The following is a 16,204-nucleotide window of genomic DNA, read 5'->3' as shown; positions in this document are numbered from 1 at the left end:
CATCACTTGATGTTCAGGAAACCATTTTGTATGACACAAAGGATTAGGAAAAATAAGCTGCATGACATTTATTTTGTAATTTTAACATTAATATCTGTAGAAACATTTTATTGTCAGTACAAAAGTTAACAGATTTTAATACTTCTTTTACCCAATTTAAAAAAAAAAAAAAAAACCAGCAAAAAAAACCAAACCAACAAAAAACACCACCACATAAAACAGTGTAATTTGCATTCATATTGCATGGCCATATCAGTGTGAGTGTTCTGAGAGTAAAAACACAAGACTTCCGTAAAAAGATACAAACAACAGTGATATTTTAGCAGAGGCCAGTGCTATACCTACTGTTATGGAATGGATCAGAAGGAAATACTGGAGTCAGCATGAATTAATCCCTTAAAAAGATGCTGATATTCCTATGGCAAATTGTCATTATAAACAACTTCTCTCTTTTTAACTTAAGTTACAATAGAGGGATAGTCTAAAAGGCAAAAGATCCAGGCCAAAAGATCTGGAGCCTATTATCCAACTCAGGGAAGAGAATTGTAGTTAATTTGATGCATGTGCAACTCAGGGTAGAAGCTCAGCTCCTTTTAGAGCAGTACGTTCTGCTATGGTTATAGACAAATTAATGTCTTTCCTTACTTTAGGAACCCTCTTTAATATTTTTTTTCTTTTTTTTTATTTTTTTTTTTTTTGTGGAATGATTCTGCTTTTTGGCCATGGGAAACATTGCTAAAGAGTTAAATTGTTAAAGTGACAGGTATTGAGAATAAAAGACTTTCTTGTTAAAGGATTTGGTTTTGATAAGAATAATCATCTGACACTGCAGTTTTTAACACAAATAAATCAAAAGTTTAATTCCCCCAAATTAGTTATATACTGTAAATATTTCTTTTTTTAAAGATCTGAAAACTAGTAAAGTCTGAGCAATATATCTACTAGTTCTCTGTGCTGCCTGCATAGAAATGCCATTTAAATTACAAAAACACAACAACCCTATAAACGATTAACTGTTTTGTACATTACCAATCAGTTAATAAATTAATGATATACCATTTTCCCTGAAAGCAAAGTATTTTCCACCTTTGGATGGTGAAAATTAAGAAATCTGTGTAAGAACAGCATTTAGCAAATAGCTGTTAAAAAAGAGACTAATTTGCTAGGTGGATTGGGACATCCATTTTTAAATCAATACAAAAAATAATTCATTGTAAATATATATAATATATATTTATACATATTTTGAATATATTTACATACAACCAGCACCTATATACTGCGTTTGTGCTCTGTAAGTGTGTGCCAACATATATTTTCTCCAAATATTACAAAATAAACAAGAAAGGCAGACCCGAAGTTTGCCTCAAGTCCAACTGGTCCATTGTACAAACAAAGTCTGTTGCAGCTTACAGGAAGCCAGAAAATTGATAGCAATGGGTATCTAGACACAGTTCATAAACATTCTTCTTTGTTGGGAACATTTAAAAGTTGCAAATTATGAGATACTTTATGTAGGTTCTGACTGCTTTCCTCCAAGTTTTCTTTTTTTTTTTTTCCTTTTTCATTTTTCCCCCCCCATATTTCATATGTACAAGCAGAAACATTAAGGTCCTGGAGAAAAGATTTTTGTTTTGTATATGGTAGGTAGCTTGATGTTCTTGTTTCTTTACTCCTCTGTATGATTTCTTCTCATGTTTTAACACTTCCATTCATGTGTTGGTACTTGGGAAGACAAGGTTCATAAGGCATTGGATCGGGAGAAAAAACAGAGTCATCACCTGAAGAACACGAACTCCTCGTGTCAGGGTAACTGGGTGAATACTGTTCAAGAGGTCCACTGAGGTCCAGATACTCCTATGACAAAAGAAATAGGTTGCATTTTTAGACAGTGAGTAAAACTGACAATAACACATTACCACTGCTCTGATTTGGCTTAATTATAGAGCGGGTAAAAGACTGTTTAAAAACGACACTCATTTGTGTAACACAACTGATTCAAAACTGCCTGTTGCTTAAATATCTCATAAAACAAGGAGCTTGAATAGAGAAAGAAAAAACAAACCAATAACACGGTACTTTTCTGAAGTCCAACATCACCAGCATTAGCCGCGTCAGTGGAAATAAACATGCCAACCACATCAAAAGAGGACTTTTCACTCACAATGATAAAAATGAAATTTCATCCTAAATAGAAACATTTTTCTTTAGCACATGGTAATGATTTGGAGAGGGAAAGATACTTCCAACTTTATATTCCTTTGGTCACTTTGAATATCTGTTTTATATTCTGTGATATTAAATTTGTGTTTAAACATGCAGTGGCATACGTGCAAAAAAGAACTGAAAAGAAAACAAAATTAAATTCACTAGATTTGGGTTTTTTACACTACACATTTGTGTGTGTGTGTGTGTGTGTGTGTGTCCCAGAGTAGCCGTGACCAAAGCAGTCATTAAAAAAGGAAATAATATCTGCTGAATCCAAGTTTTGGGTTAAGGCTCTTTTGCTAGAAACAACAGTTTTGGCAGGAGAATAAAGTTATTTTTCTCCTTGAAATGTTCCTTCTCTTTCAACTTCTAAAGGCAGCTGCATTCATTTAAATGCAATCTCTTCATTTGCTAAACCACAAGTTATGATCCTACTGACGAGACAAGTCTTCCACCTCAGTCAGTATTTTATGCTGCTGTGCTTAGGTTTGGGGTAATTTAGTTCTTGGTTAACATATTTTTTTAAGTCAGAAATTCAATCATTACCATATTATCATTAAAAAATGGTTATCATTTTAAAAGAGGGGAGGAATGCAAGTTTTAAATGCCAACAAGTACAGTAGGCAGCAAGAGAAGTCACTTTGGAACTATGGATCTATTGGATCCATATGGATCTATCAGAAGATCCATGAGGACAATCTTGACCCATATTGATTCATTAGCAAACCAGTCCTACGTGACCAGTAATAATCAAGCATTTTCTAGACAGACAGAAGAAGAAACTATTCCAGTATTTTAAGAAACGGGGCTTTCTCATGGGGATATCAGGCATGGCTCATCATATCAAAAGGCTTGATGTAATTCAGTTATGAATCCAGTATGAAAATGGGATCCTTATCCCCTCTTCAGCCTCCTTATCCAATGTCAAGGGTCAGAGTCACTTAAAGGGGCATAAGAAGTTTCCAGTATCAGGATGGTTCCTGGTGTTGATAGAACAACACAGCCATGAGGCTGACTCTTGGTGACTTCTGCTCACGCCAATCGGGGAAACATTGCACGCTACTCTGGGAAACATGAGGATGGCTTTTGGGGGAAAAAACAACAACAAAACCCACCCCAACAGGTGATGATTCAGCATGGAGAAGATTAAGACTTTACCATTTAAACAGAAATAATTACTTGCACAAATGCAGAAGAAGATATTATTGGCTGCCCTAGCAATTTTTTGAGTAAAAAAGGTAAACCAGGCTGACCCTGTATCAACAGTGGCATTCTGGGGGGAAAGGGAAAGTGCCACCGTGGAGAGGATAAGCAGAAGTATTGTCACACTGACGCACAAAGGACCTGCGCTTCAGGAAGACTGTGTGGATTACACAAAATTACAGGTCTCAAAAGCACAAGCTATGGAGGAAAACAGGACACACTGGAGTTCTCAGGAGACAGTGAGTGAGAACATGATGAGTTCTCAGGAACGTAAAATGTGCTGCAAAGACAAGTGAAATAATTTGCTTTCTATGTCCAGGGTAAATAGGACAAAAGCAATAGCTTATGTTGAAATATTAGAGATTAGGAAAAACTTTCAAAAAAGCAAGGCTAACGAAACAAAGCAATAGACTGTCAAGGGGTGATGCAGAAATACAGCAGTGGAGATCTTTAAGGACAAGTTACATCAACATCTGTCAGGAATGACAAACGTATAGTGGATCCTGCCGTAGGCCGATCAGATGGACTGGATGTGTTCCTGAGCTTTTTCCAGCCGTTTTTCCTATGATTCTAGTCTAAAGTCATTTACATAACCCTAGAGGCTTTTTCAGGTTACCTTTGAGATCATTCCAGGTCCATGAGCAGTACAGAATTGGGAAGGCAAGATGGTTAAACACACACAAAAAAGAAAGCAATATCCTTTCCCAGGCTTAGAATTGCAGCCCAGAACCTCCCTCTTGAATTTGCAAATGCATATCCAGTCCAAGCCACCCAGCACTCTGCGGTGGCAGCCAGCCCACCTCCAACCGGTCTTGTGAAATCATATATAAATTAGGCAGGAAAAGATGCAGTCAGGACCGGATGAGGGGAAAACGGTAACAGTACGCAGAGCTGCATTACCAGCTCCCAAAGGAGTGCACGTTCCTGCCCCATCTCTGAGCCATTCCTGAAGGTGCCACTTTTTAGGGTAAGCCTTAAAACCAGAATCCAGATAAATATATAGCTGCTACTGAAGCCAAAGAATCTTTTTCAACCGGATCTACTGGGCAAACGATGACCATTAAAAATGGCATCTCTTTACTAGGTTCTCCTGTCATGTCTATTGCATGCTGCCTTTCCTAATGCTGCTTAATAATCCGGTTTTGATTTCTCCGGCAATTCTGAAAAATTAGAAAGTAATGTTGAGGACCAATATAAAGTGATCCAAATTTTTTTTTTCTACCTTTCCCCCCCTTATAAAGAAGTGCTATAATCACAGCAAACCTGAAAAATTTATTTTGAAATGGTCAAAACAATTTATTGCAACTTTCCTCTGTAAGAGTTTAATTCTTTTTTTTTTCTCCTGTTATACATATCATTTGATAGGAAATCAATGATAGGGATTTGTAAAATATTTCTGGGACACCAAGCATTTTCTCTCAAAAGAAGTTTCCACCAAAAGAATCAACATTTCCATCACTTGTGATCATCTTCCTCAAAGATGCATGTGATTTAGTGATAAGAGAACCGATTCCTGTGTGAATATCCTAATCAGTGTGTTCCTTGCTAAAACTAATAATATCTCAGACCTCTGAAAGAATGCTCTTCAAATAAAACCTTTTTGCATTCATATATCCCAACCTGAAGCAGTGTGAGGCAGGACCTTTGGATAATTGGATGGCTGTTCACATGTTCCCCATGGGTCCTCGTTCCCTCCACAGAGAGCTATTTCAGTGAACCTAATTCACTCTCAGACATATAATCTGAAATCTACCATTGACGATTTCTCCTCTTCTGACCTAGATATCATGGCTGGGAATCAAACTGAGTCGATAAATGAAAAACACCATGAACTCTACATCTCTCCTTCACATGAAACTTGTATTGAAACACAAACATTGCCTCTCAACCTGCTGCGTGTAGTCCCTCGATACTGCTATGCTAAAACATCAAAAGAAGCAATGAGAAATGAAGAAAAACACTTTAAAGATGTGTTTCTGTTTAGTTACATAAATCAAGGCATAATGGCAAGAAACCGAGGATTTCATAGGATACATAGTTTAGCTGCGTGTAACCTCAGAGGACAACGACAAACAGAACAAGAAGAGAACTTGAGCAGGATTTCATAATTGAATAAATTCCATCTGTCTCCTGAACCATCTGTCCTGATCAGCAGCTTATGGAGGGAAACAATTTACCTACCTCATTAGTTGTGAGAGTGAGAATCCGATCCAAGTCTTCTACCAACTGTTTAAAAGTCGGTCTCTGTGAAGGCACAGCATGCCAGCAATCTCTCATCATCATATAGCTGTAAGAAATACACATTTTCTTGGCTTAATTAAAATCACGCGTCCTTCTCGTAAACCTTTTCATACACAATGTTCTTCATCACAAGTAAAGCAGTGAGCACCCACAGCCCTACACATAGACCACTGACTTTCCCAAAATTGTGCAATACTCCCTTCCCTCAAAGGTGCATTTCTACTCCTGTATCTCTCTCGCCCAGTGTCTAAATTACCTTTTTGTGGACCCATTTCTGTAGCCTTCTATCCCAGGAATTTCAATGGTATTAAATTACACATGCTTAAATATTTTTGCGTGTTAGGGATTGCGGTCTTTGTGAAGAAATTAAAATGGGGGGAAAAAAAATTAAAAATAGTTAAGGACTATGCTGAAATATCAGAAAGGGACAACACTCTCCCCTCGTCACCAGGAGATACTGGCGTGTTAATGCAGAAGTTCCCAGATGTATTCTGTTGTGTACAAAACCAGCTTGATGTACCTTACATATGATTAGTGGTATGTGTGCCATTTAGGAATTTTCATGTTAACGAGATTAAACTAAAACAAATATGGGTGTAAAAACACTGACGAAGACTCGCTTGTAGACGATCTCTTCTTTTTTCAGTGGGATCACAGCAAGGTGTGTAAAGAAGTGTCTTCTGTCAAACATTTCCTGAAGACCTTCTCACACCTTTTCTTTACATATCTATACCCACACATATATCCATAATTTCAGAGTCAAGTAATTCTGAAAATGTTTGATTCTGCTGGAGGTAGTATTAACCACGTGAATTCAGAACAGTTTGTGCCTTGCGGTCCTGGTACAGCAAATAAGGGTCCTTACAGTTCATTGGTGCAGTTGGCAGGTTTATCCATTCGGTGCCCTTCTTTAAGCAGCTTAAAAAGTTCCTCCACTGGGATTCCTGGGTAGGGTGATCCTCCTAACGTGAAGATCTCCCACATTAACACACCAAATGACCAACTACAAAGCAAAGAGAAAACTCCGTTAGTAGATCTGCCTCTTAGTAGTCCCTCTTACGAGATTGCTTAAATCAGCACCTGCCCGGGCATCAATCTGTGAAGTGCATCAGATGCAGTGTATAGAACAAAACTGACCTGAGCATGTTCTCAAACACGGTCTTTGCCTTTGTCTGGTGTGCGCCGAGCACCCGAGTTTCCAGGGCTACTGCAAAGAACTGCGTCTTCACAGCTTAATTATTTACAGAACGCTCACAGCTGAGCTGGATTGCAATTATGTGGCAGAATATTTTGGAAAAAGCAGACTGTTCAAAACAAAAAAAATTTTGCATCACTCTGCTCTTCTTTTTTGTTGTTTGTTTTTTGTTTTTTAATTAATTTTTGTTAGGAAATGAAGGAGGATAATTTTAAGCCAGTTTTCCTGCCTGCTTGCTACCTCCTCCAGAGCCTGCCTCATCACGCCTTGCTGGCAACCTCGGGCTCTTTGGCAGGCAGCTTTGCCAGGTGAGCAACAGCACACAGCTTGCACTGGCTCCCGAGCTTCTCCGCAGCTCTCCCAGCTTTGCAGCGGTGTATTTTAGTAAACTGTTTGCACAAACTTACAATAATATTATCTTTAGTCGTCTTCAAAGCCACCATAGGGCCAAGAGTCTCCAAGTTCCAGCACTGAAATCCTCACGCTCCCCGGCTGCTGAGGAGCTCAGACTGACTTTCAGTCCTGAACCAGTGGTTTAATTCACATTCACTTAAATATTTTGCCAAGATGTTATTTTAAAACAAAAGTTTGATCCACCCTTAACCTGTGTATATAGTTTCCTTTGTAAGTAATGTAAAGATTGCAGGAAAAGCCTCAGTAAATGCTTAAGGAGAGAGCAGCTCAGGAAGTACGCTCAGGTTAAAGAAAGAGGAGATACCTCTTATTTTCTCCACCCTGCCCTTTTTCTTTTTAACCCTGTACTGACACGCATAACCTTTTACACCTGTGCTGGGAAGCATCCAGCCCTTTACAGTTAACAGCTTCTCTCGGAGAAATAAAAAACATAAGATCTTCATCTGCATTGCATAAAAAATAACAGGTCTACTTCAAGCACAACGCACGCGAGTACTGTAGATGGGCCTAGGAAACTGCAATAGGAAGCAGAATCCTGAGCAGTTGCATCAGCCAGCGACTCTGTGCACGTATTAAAAGATTTTGAAGTGTCAGAGTCCAATGATTTCCTACTACATGTGAAGTACCGCTGGGAAGCAACAACACTTCTAAAAATCAGAGAAAACTTTTCCACTATATCCAGCCTATGTTTTATTATACCTAATCTTAGCACAAATTTTTATAAGAAGTTTTCAGGAACTTTCTTTTCTTCTTTTTCTCTCTCTCTCTTTCTTCTCTTTTTTTTTTAAACCTGAAGGAAGTCCAGAGTATGTCAAAAGCCAAGCAAATTAGATAGACTCTTTGTAGCTGCACATCCGTAAATAAGTTCAAGGGGGGAAACTTCCGCACTGACAGAAGGAGGTTAGCATTTTCCACCTTTCATGTGCTTTGAAGCTGGGCAGATTAGTAACAGAGCACTGGTTAGCAGTCTACCATAAAATCCTCACTTTCTAAGGGCAAGTCCTGTTCCATCTATTAATATGTGAAACAGAATGAAAACGCTTAAAGGTAAAGGACAACAGGAAAATACATTTAAAATATCCCAAACTTTAACAAATACAAACCAAAATAAGCCTCCTTCCCAGCCCCCAAAACTCCATTCAAATAAAGCCACTTACACATCACTTTGATGCGTGTAAACTCTGTCAAACAGAGCTTCTGGAGCCATCCACTTTACTGGAAGCCGTCCCTGTAAGTTTGGAGGGGAAGGGAAAAAAAAAAATCAAAATGGTAGCAATTGACAGGACGATTTCAACACCAATTTTTTTTAAAGAGGAATCAATTCTCAGAGAACAGTCTGCTAATGCAAACCAGCACATAATTTACCTTTAAAATTTTCAGGGGAAAAAGTAGTAAAATGGGCTAAAGTAGGGATATCATTAAGAAAAATGGATATAAACATGGAAGATAAAATTAAAAGCACTGAGGGCTCCCAAAAAGTTCCCAGACTGCTTGCTAGGAGAACAACAGGATAAACAGATCAAAATTAAAAAGATCATTCCACTACAGCTCTTTAAAGACAAGAAAAACAATCAATAATCCTCTGAAAAATAGGCCTGCCTGCAAAAATAAGTTGATCACTAAACCCAAGAATTTTGTTTTCTTCTTCCACCTTTTGCAGTGATCCAAAGCTCACAGTCACAACAGCCTGTTGCTTTGCACACAACGTCTGCTCTGCTCAGAGCACAGGAATCGCATTAAATTTGATATGAGAACGTTTGATTCCCTCCAGTACTGATGTACCCTTACCTGGGTGCTTTATTTTCACAGATAAGCCACTTAACACGATTGTTAATAATAATTAATATTTACACAAAATATTACAGTCTGTAGAACTGAGGGAGTTGTGCAAAGTTCCCATCAAAACCCGAGTGTAGTTCGTCAGGATCTTAAGAGATCCCCTGAGAAGGAGGTATAAGCTGTTCGAACTAGGCACCAATAACTACATCTGAAACGTTTTATCTTCTTGATTTGGTACAGGTTAAACAGCAAAACGGTGGCAGAGTGAGGAGTAGAAATCAATTTTCTCAACCTGTAGCCCCCACTTTCATGCTAACACCATAACTTGTACATAACAAGCTAACCAGAGGCAAAAGGCATAAAGCTGTATGCATCATTACCACACATAAACAGGATTTTTATTATGGTTATTGCTAGCAGTGTTTATACAGTGTTTTTCAAGATCCTAGGCTTGGTACAAAATGAGCTGGAATCAACAGGAATATTTCCACTTATTTCAAGTAATTGGAGTCAGGGACACACAAAAAACTATTCTTGTATTTTAGCACTTCTAATAAATCATACAACATACAGCCTCTTTGGTTATCAAAGAGGTTATCAGAGTTTGGTTATCAGTTTTGGTTATGGTTTTAACTGTCACTGTAAGAGGTGACAGAAATGCTTATGTCCTTGATCCCCTTTTTCTGTCTGTGATGAAAAGTGAGGCTGCTATACAAGCAGCCCATCAAGTTTATAACCACAGTCTTGAAGTGAATCATTGAAATAAACACTTGTTTCCAGAGATAAGAAAACCATCCACTTACATTAGTAGTCTTTTTATAATAATCTATATTGTTGATGTCTCTGGCTAAACCAAAGTCTGCTATTTTCATGACATTATTTTCAGTCACCAAAACATTTCTTGCAGCCAAGTCTCGATGGATACACTGGAAAGAAAAGAAAAGAAGGTGAAAAAAAAAAAAAAAGGCCCACTGAAATAAACTGCTGTAAAAGTGGAATTACTTCTACACCATAACTAAGTCTCCTTTACAGTTTTTAACTTAAATCACAAGGTGGGAAAGCCACACATTTACTGCAAGCCTGTGAAATATGATTGTCTTAATTACTGCAATCCATCCCCTCAGCTGGTGTTTCCAAGTTGAACAACGGCCCTAAGAAGCCTCTTAGAAAAGCTCGGTTTATTTAAGACTTATACTTTGCTAAGGCTGAAAGCTTGGGTGGTGACGCAAACTGTGCCATGCTGTTTGTGATTCACTCTCCATTACACGTGCCCAGGTACAGGTATTGCAGCACTTTCATTACAAATACTGTTAATGAGCTTTTTATTAAGTTGTTTCTCTTAAATTGTATCATCTCACCAGAGTTAAAAACTGACAGTCTGGATCAGTGCAACCATTTTCAAAATAAAAATCTTAATACGAGATATATCCACAGCATATAATTTTAAACTAGATGTCTAGTGTGTAGACATAGGTGCCCTGTTTACTTCAACCATGAGACCGTAACAATTTAATTAAACCAAAACAACACAGTCTGGGCTGGGCTGTTTGATACTGAAACTAAAAATGTTTTATCTCCTCAGAGATTTTTGCCTTCATGTTAGCGTTATCCTGAAAAACTGCAACTGATTCTTGACACTGAAAGGACATTGTGACTGCTCTGGATATTATTCCTGTGTTTAAGCAACCTTATTAGGGTTGATGGCAGCAAGGGCATGGTAAGACACATTGCATTTGGAATCCCCCCAGGATATTCTTCTAGTTTTCAAGTTAAATATCTTTTTTTTTTTCCCCTCCTCAATTTTGGATTACTCTTTATGTTGTCCTCTTTATTTCAGCATGTGCATAGACATGCTGGAATGAACCACTACAAAAAACTGTACAACAGCCAATTTCTTTCTTGCATTATAACTTGCCCCAGCAATTTTCTGAGATCTCTTATCCTGCATGGGTAAAATAAGACTACAAAGCTTCTGCTCCTCACTGGGTTAGTCATGGGGAACTGCCAGGAAAAACCTGCTCCAGCAATGCCTTTATGTACGCAGGACTAGACAACAGCACATGCTTTCAGGATCAAATCAGTCTTCTAATTCAGCATCAGCAATGTTACGGTAGCAGAAACCACATGGGCCAGCCTTCCTACTTCCCTGTCCCTGTTCTCAACCCTGCAAGAACAGCTGCCGAGACACTAGGAACTCAATTCGGTTGCCCAAACAGAAGTACACATTGTCATCGGAGATGCCCTGTGATATCCAAGGTATCTTGATGAGACTACCAGGGATGACACAGGATCTACAGCAGACCCCTGCCTTTCCAGAACGGCAGGCTGGGGGTACCACAGAGCACCTCAAATGGCATGTTAACACCTCTGAGCAAATACACCAAATGATTCAAACCCTGTTATCTTCTCTCAGTATATTTCTGCTTTCTCATACCCTACAGTTTTACAACTGAGACTCTTCCTATCTTTGAAATGGTGCCATTACTGATTTCCATATCTGACAGGTTTCATAGCCTCTGGCCCTAACGATTTGCTGTCTCTTTGCAATTATCTGGGCCGGTCCCTGTATCTGGAGCTCCCCTGTTGTTCTTGCGCAGTACTGGCATGACGGAGAGGACGTGTCAACAGAATTTTAAAAAGCATCCATCCAACTTTGGAAATGGGATATTGTTTCTAAGTACAATTGCTTGTAAGGCATAAACTTTTTGTAAGGCAAAAAGTAGGTGCCCAAACATCATCATTACTTTTTTTTTTCTTTTTTGAAGTCTCAGTGAGCCATTTATTGGATTGAAATAACAAGAACACTGGCCTTCTCACAGTTCCCGCATGATGGAAATACCGTGAGAAGACCAGCTCTCTTATTATTCCAGCTCAGTAAATGGATCCCTAAGGGGAAGAGAACTAGTGAAATACAAACAGAAATGGTGGGATATCTGAAGAACTGGAATGCGCACTTTTACTATGTGCTGCCTTTGTTTTCCCTCTGCCTTGTGCAGTGCCTCACATTCTGTCAAGTTCGGCGCAGCGCTGATCAAGTGTTTTTGCAAAGGAACTGGATGAAGGATGAAACGGTTCTGCCGCGTGCATCTGTGTGAGCACACACCTTCTTGGCACTATCCTACAACAGCACTTCAGAGCTTCTTAGGCGGACGGACGCTTGTTCTCAAGGTTTGCCAATCAAAAGATTTATTTTTTCCTTTCACACCACTTCTATTTTCTTGGGACATGGCTCATTGCCAGGCAAATGTTTCATTAATCTTAGAAAGAGATATCCTAAGGTGCTTTACCTAATACAATGCTCATGCTTACTCCATTAGAAGATTTTTGTCTTGGTGTCATGCATGTCACCCTGTCTACCCTACTGCGCTGAGAATTACCATTTCAAAATAAAAGGATAAAAGCAAAATTAGATCTCAATTCCCCCTCCCCCTAGCCTCTACAAGTGCAGAAAAGCAATAAAAAAAATCATGACTCTACACAACAGGAATGGAGGTTTACACTCAGCTCTGGTCTTTGGTTAAAACCAGCTCCATACCTGGGAGCGGACATGACTGGAAATTGGTACAAACCCCACTAACCACTCCACATCTTGCAGGAAGTGCTTATCATCAATATCTGGTGCTTTGGTTTAGCCATTGGGTCCAAACACCAGCCAAGATATTCAAGATTGATTGTCCCCCAAGCCACAATATGTTTACAGAGTTAGTTACACAGGGCTATTTAAAGTTTCATAACTATAATTTAATCAAATTACTGGTTAGGAAAAAAAAAAAAGAAAAACATTTGAAGGAAATTTGAAGAAGTGTCTAGGGACATGACAGGATAAATAAATTCTTTCAACAAGCTTGCTCTCCTGACAAACACCAGTTTTAAGTAAAGCGCCTAATTTAAGTGACCAATTCACTCCATTTATATTTGCCTCTCCTGCTCACATTTTTTGCCCCTGCACCTTGTGGTCTTCTCAACTCTGCCTGTTATTATTCTGTAAATCCTTTCAGTAACTGAATTCATTTATTTTACATCACTATGTGAGCTAATTTGGTTAGTTTGACTGGAAACAGAAGGCAAATGGTGCCTGCTGTCTCATGGGTGGAGTAATGTGACTTGTGTAATCAAGTGACCACCTGTGCTTATGAATTCAAAGTGCAGATATGTACGCAGTATTTACTTTAAATGATCCATTCTGGGCCTCATTTTAGCAATACTGTTGAACAGAGATTAAAAACTTTAAGCGTATGAATTTTCCCACTGATTTTCAAGAGTACGGATTATGCAACTTGTTTGAGAAAGGTCCTTCTCCCAGCAAATTCTTGAACACAAACGAGGTGAGAACAAAGTAAAAAAAGTGCCAAACAAATAGGCACCATGCGCTTTGTGCAGTATTTGCTGAGTTCTACCTACTTTTTGTGAAGCCAGGTACTCCATGCCTCTTGCCAACTGGTATGTGCATGACACTAAGTCCTTGAATGTCATTTGCTCTTCTGGTACCCTGTTAATATCAAACGAATACTCCATCCCCGGGGGGCGGCGTGCTCGCAGGTACTCCCGCAGGTTTCCTTTGGAAGCATATTCGACTATCACGTACAACGGACCTTTGGATAAACAGAACCGTGTGAAAACTGGAGTAAGGTCAAAGGATACAATGGTTTTATGTAAAGAAGCTTTGAGCGTTCTATAATAAATGAACTAAATTAATAAATGTTTAACTGTGAAATCAGTAAGCACACAACTTGAAAGAAAAGGAGGTCCGGACCTGGCAAAGTGACTGGTGCAAAGTGGTTGAAAGTACCTAAACCCTGACTCTGTGCCTATTCCTTCCACTCCATGCCATATAGTGAAATGCAAGCATTTTCAATCAGAAAATGCAGTTAGATCTCAAAGAAGGTGAAAGTGCTGCTTAAGATTTTTTTAATTTCCAGAGTTTTATGCCATTCTGCATCAATTTACATGACATTAATCAGCTTTTAATAAAAACACTGTGGTCTTCAGGGAGTAAAAGTGGTCATTTCAAATTCATGGGATACAAGTTCCACTAAAGCAGGACTGATAATTCAGAACAACAGGCGTGGGTAAAGCCCCTGTAAAATGTCATTTTTTCCCTACAGCAAGGGATTAGAGAGTTTTCATATGATATAGTACCCTTTCTCACATTAAAGCTGCAAGTATAATGAGAGACAGAAGTTAAAATATTGCTGCTAAGCTAGGGAAATATCTAAAAATCCCATCACGGCATGACTGCTTCCTTAAAAACTCTTGAAAAATTATGATTAACGAGACTTTCACAGACCTGTTGGAAAGTGCTGGTTTACTTTCTTTTCTCTACTCACCATCCTGGGTACAGGCTCCAAGGAGATTGATGATATTTTTATGCTTCCCAATCATCTTCATCATCTCCATCTCTGACACCAGGTCAGACAGATCTTTTTCTGTAGCATCATCTGCACAAGACACAGGTTCAGTTCATATTTTCTAGCGTGCCAGCCTGAACTTCCCTAAGGCTCACCAGTTGGTGTAAAACATGTGTGCTTCAAAAGGCGGGATACAGGACTTGTTTTCCAGTATACACTGTACGTTATACAAAGTCACATGTTATGTCCTAACAAAAAATAGTCTCAACCTCTCTGATGGACTGACCATCTCCTCAGTGTTGTATGTTATGAGGCAACACAGTAACATCCGACATAAAAACGCTGTCCTTAGCTATCAAACCTCCAATAACTCTGCCTTTCCTGCAAACTAACCTTACAATTAAATTCAAAATAAATAGGCACCAACCACCTGGACTGAATGGGCTAGGATCTACACACGGCCAGCCTCTGACATGAACTAAACTAAAAGCAGAGAGACCCACACGATGCTAATACATCTCCTGGCTCCTAAATACTCACTGCTCAAGATAAACAGGCTGTCAAGGGTGCAGATTTACACCCCAGACTGCTGAAGGCTGAGGTCAGCTATGTGCTCTTTGACCCCCCCCACGATGACAGGGTTCAGATGCCACAAAAGAAACTTTTCGTAGATGAGAACTGCCATATCACCCATTCTGATCCCTAATCACCCAATTTTCTTACCTTTCAACATCTTCACTGCCACAGTCACCGCTTCTTTTGGCCTGTCTTTGTCAATCCCCACCGCTTCGGCCATGACGACTTGCCCAAAGCAACCTTCTCCCAGGGGTTTACCCAGCGTCAGCCTGGAGGTGTAAACAGGAGATTAACACACAGCATCTGGTGAAGGGATGCAGCCAGTGAAATTCCAGGGCTAAATATAAAAAGCTTTCAACAACTTGCTGTAGCACGAAGCATTTATCATATGGAACTAATGAGACTCCGGGTGCGCATCGGTTTTCACGTGCGCTGCGGTATGTTTTCTTAGGGATGGTATAGCGAGCACCTCGGAAGGGCAGAGCAGTTGCTAAACCCAGCTTTTAAGGTCTCCCTCTCCTTGTAATAAGAGGCTGTACACAACGGCTATTGGCGAGACACAGCATGGAAGGGCAGAGCTTTCAAAAAGCATCAGGCTGCCGCTGAAATTCAGGAGCAGCCAGCAACACGAAAGCTTCTCCTGTCACCGTAACACGGACGGTCGTCTTCTTTTTCACGTTGACTGAAAGGAGATGAAAGAAAAGTTTCTTTGTATGCGTTGCCATGTGGTCGCTTTCAGGCAGCTGATGATTTGTGTGGTAAAGGGTGGCATTAAGAGCAGGGGGGGGATGTTTTAAATATTATTAACTCCTGTGATATAATGGCACAGTGCGAACAGAAAGGAAAAATCAAACATGCTCTCAGGCAGCTTCATTTTAGCTCAAAATTCATATTCGTGCCTCCTGTTTGGGGATGTGGGCCGCGAAGATTTGCCGAATGATCTCTCCCACCAAAGGGATTAGACAGGACAGAGACAGCAAGTAAGCAGACACCGTGTTTGGGTGCAGCTGCGGGTAATTATCACACCCCTTTCTCTTTCGTGTGGCTGACGAGGTGGCCAGACAGCCGCCTTCTTGCGGGAGAGACGAGGGAGGACGACGGCGAGAGAAGGGGAAGGGCAAAGAGGCCGGCGACAAGCGCGCGGCGAAGGCTCGCAAGAGATTACGGCGGCGAGAAGCCGGGCAAAGACGCTCGCGCGCCTTGAACGGCTGCCAGGAGCTGCCACGGCCGCCGGGTCGGC

The 16,204-nt window shown here is 39.8% G+C and overlaps 1 protein-coding gene across 1 annotated transcript in view; it reads right to left on the bottom strand.

The window, feature by feature from the left end:
* Positions 1 to 216: 216 nt before the first annotated feature.
* FGFR2 (fibroblast growth factor receptor 2) overlaps positions 217 to 16,204 on the bottom strand; it is an 81,291-nt gene continuing 65,303 nt past the window's right edge. The window contains 8 exon segments of the mRNA XM_010564670.1: positions 217 to 1,857; positions 5,593 to 5,698; positions 6,518 to 6,655; positions 8,419 to 8,489; positions 9,844 to 9,966; positions 13,442 to 13,632; positions 14,368 to 14,478; positions 15,112 to 15,233. Of these exon segments, the coding sequence (XP_010562972.1) occupies positions 1,693 to 1,857; positions 5,593 to 5,698; positions 6,518 to 6,655; positions 8,419 to 8,489; positions 9,844 to 9,966; positions 13,442 to 13,632; positions 14,368 to 14,478; positions 15,112 to 15,233 (1,027 nt within the window). The 3' untranslated portion in view covers positions 217 to 1,692.

Source organism: Haliaeetus leucocephalus, unplaced genomic scaffold (assembly GCF_000737465.1).
Source record: "Haliaeetus leucocephalus isolate CR32 unplaced genomic scaffold, Haliaeetus_leucocephalus-4.0 Scaffold184, whole genome shotgun sequence".
NCBI lineage: Eukaryota > Metazoa > Chordata > Aves > Accipitriformes > Accipitridae > Haliaeetus > Haliaeetus leucocephalus.
The sequence above is the reverse complement of the archived record's forward strand: the minus strand, read 5'-3'. Positions and strand labels throughout refer to the sequence as shown.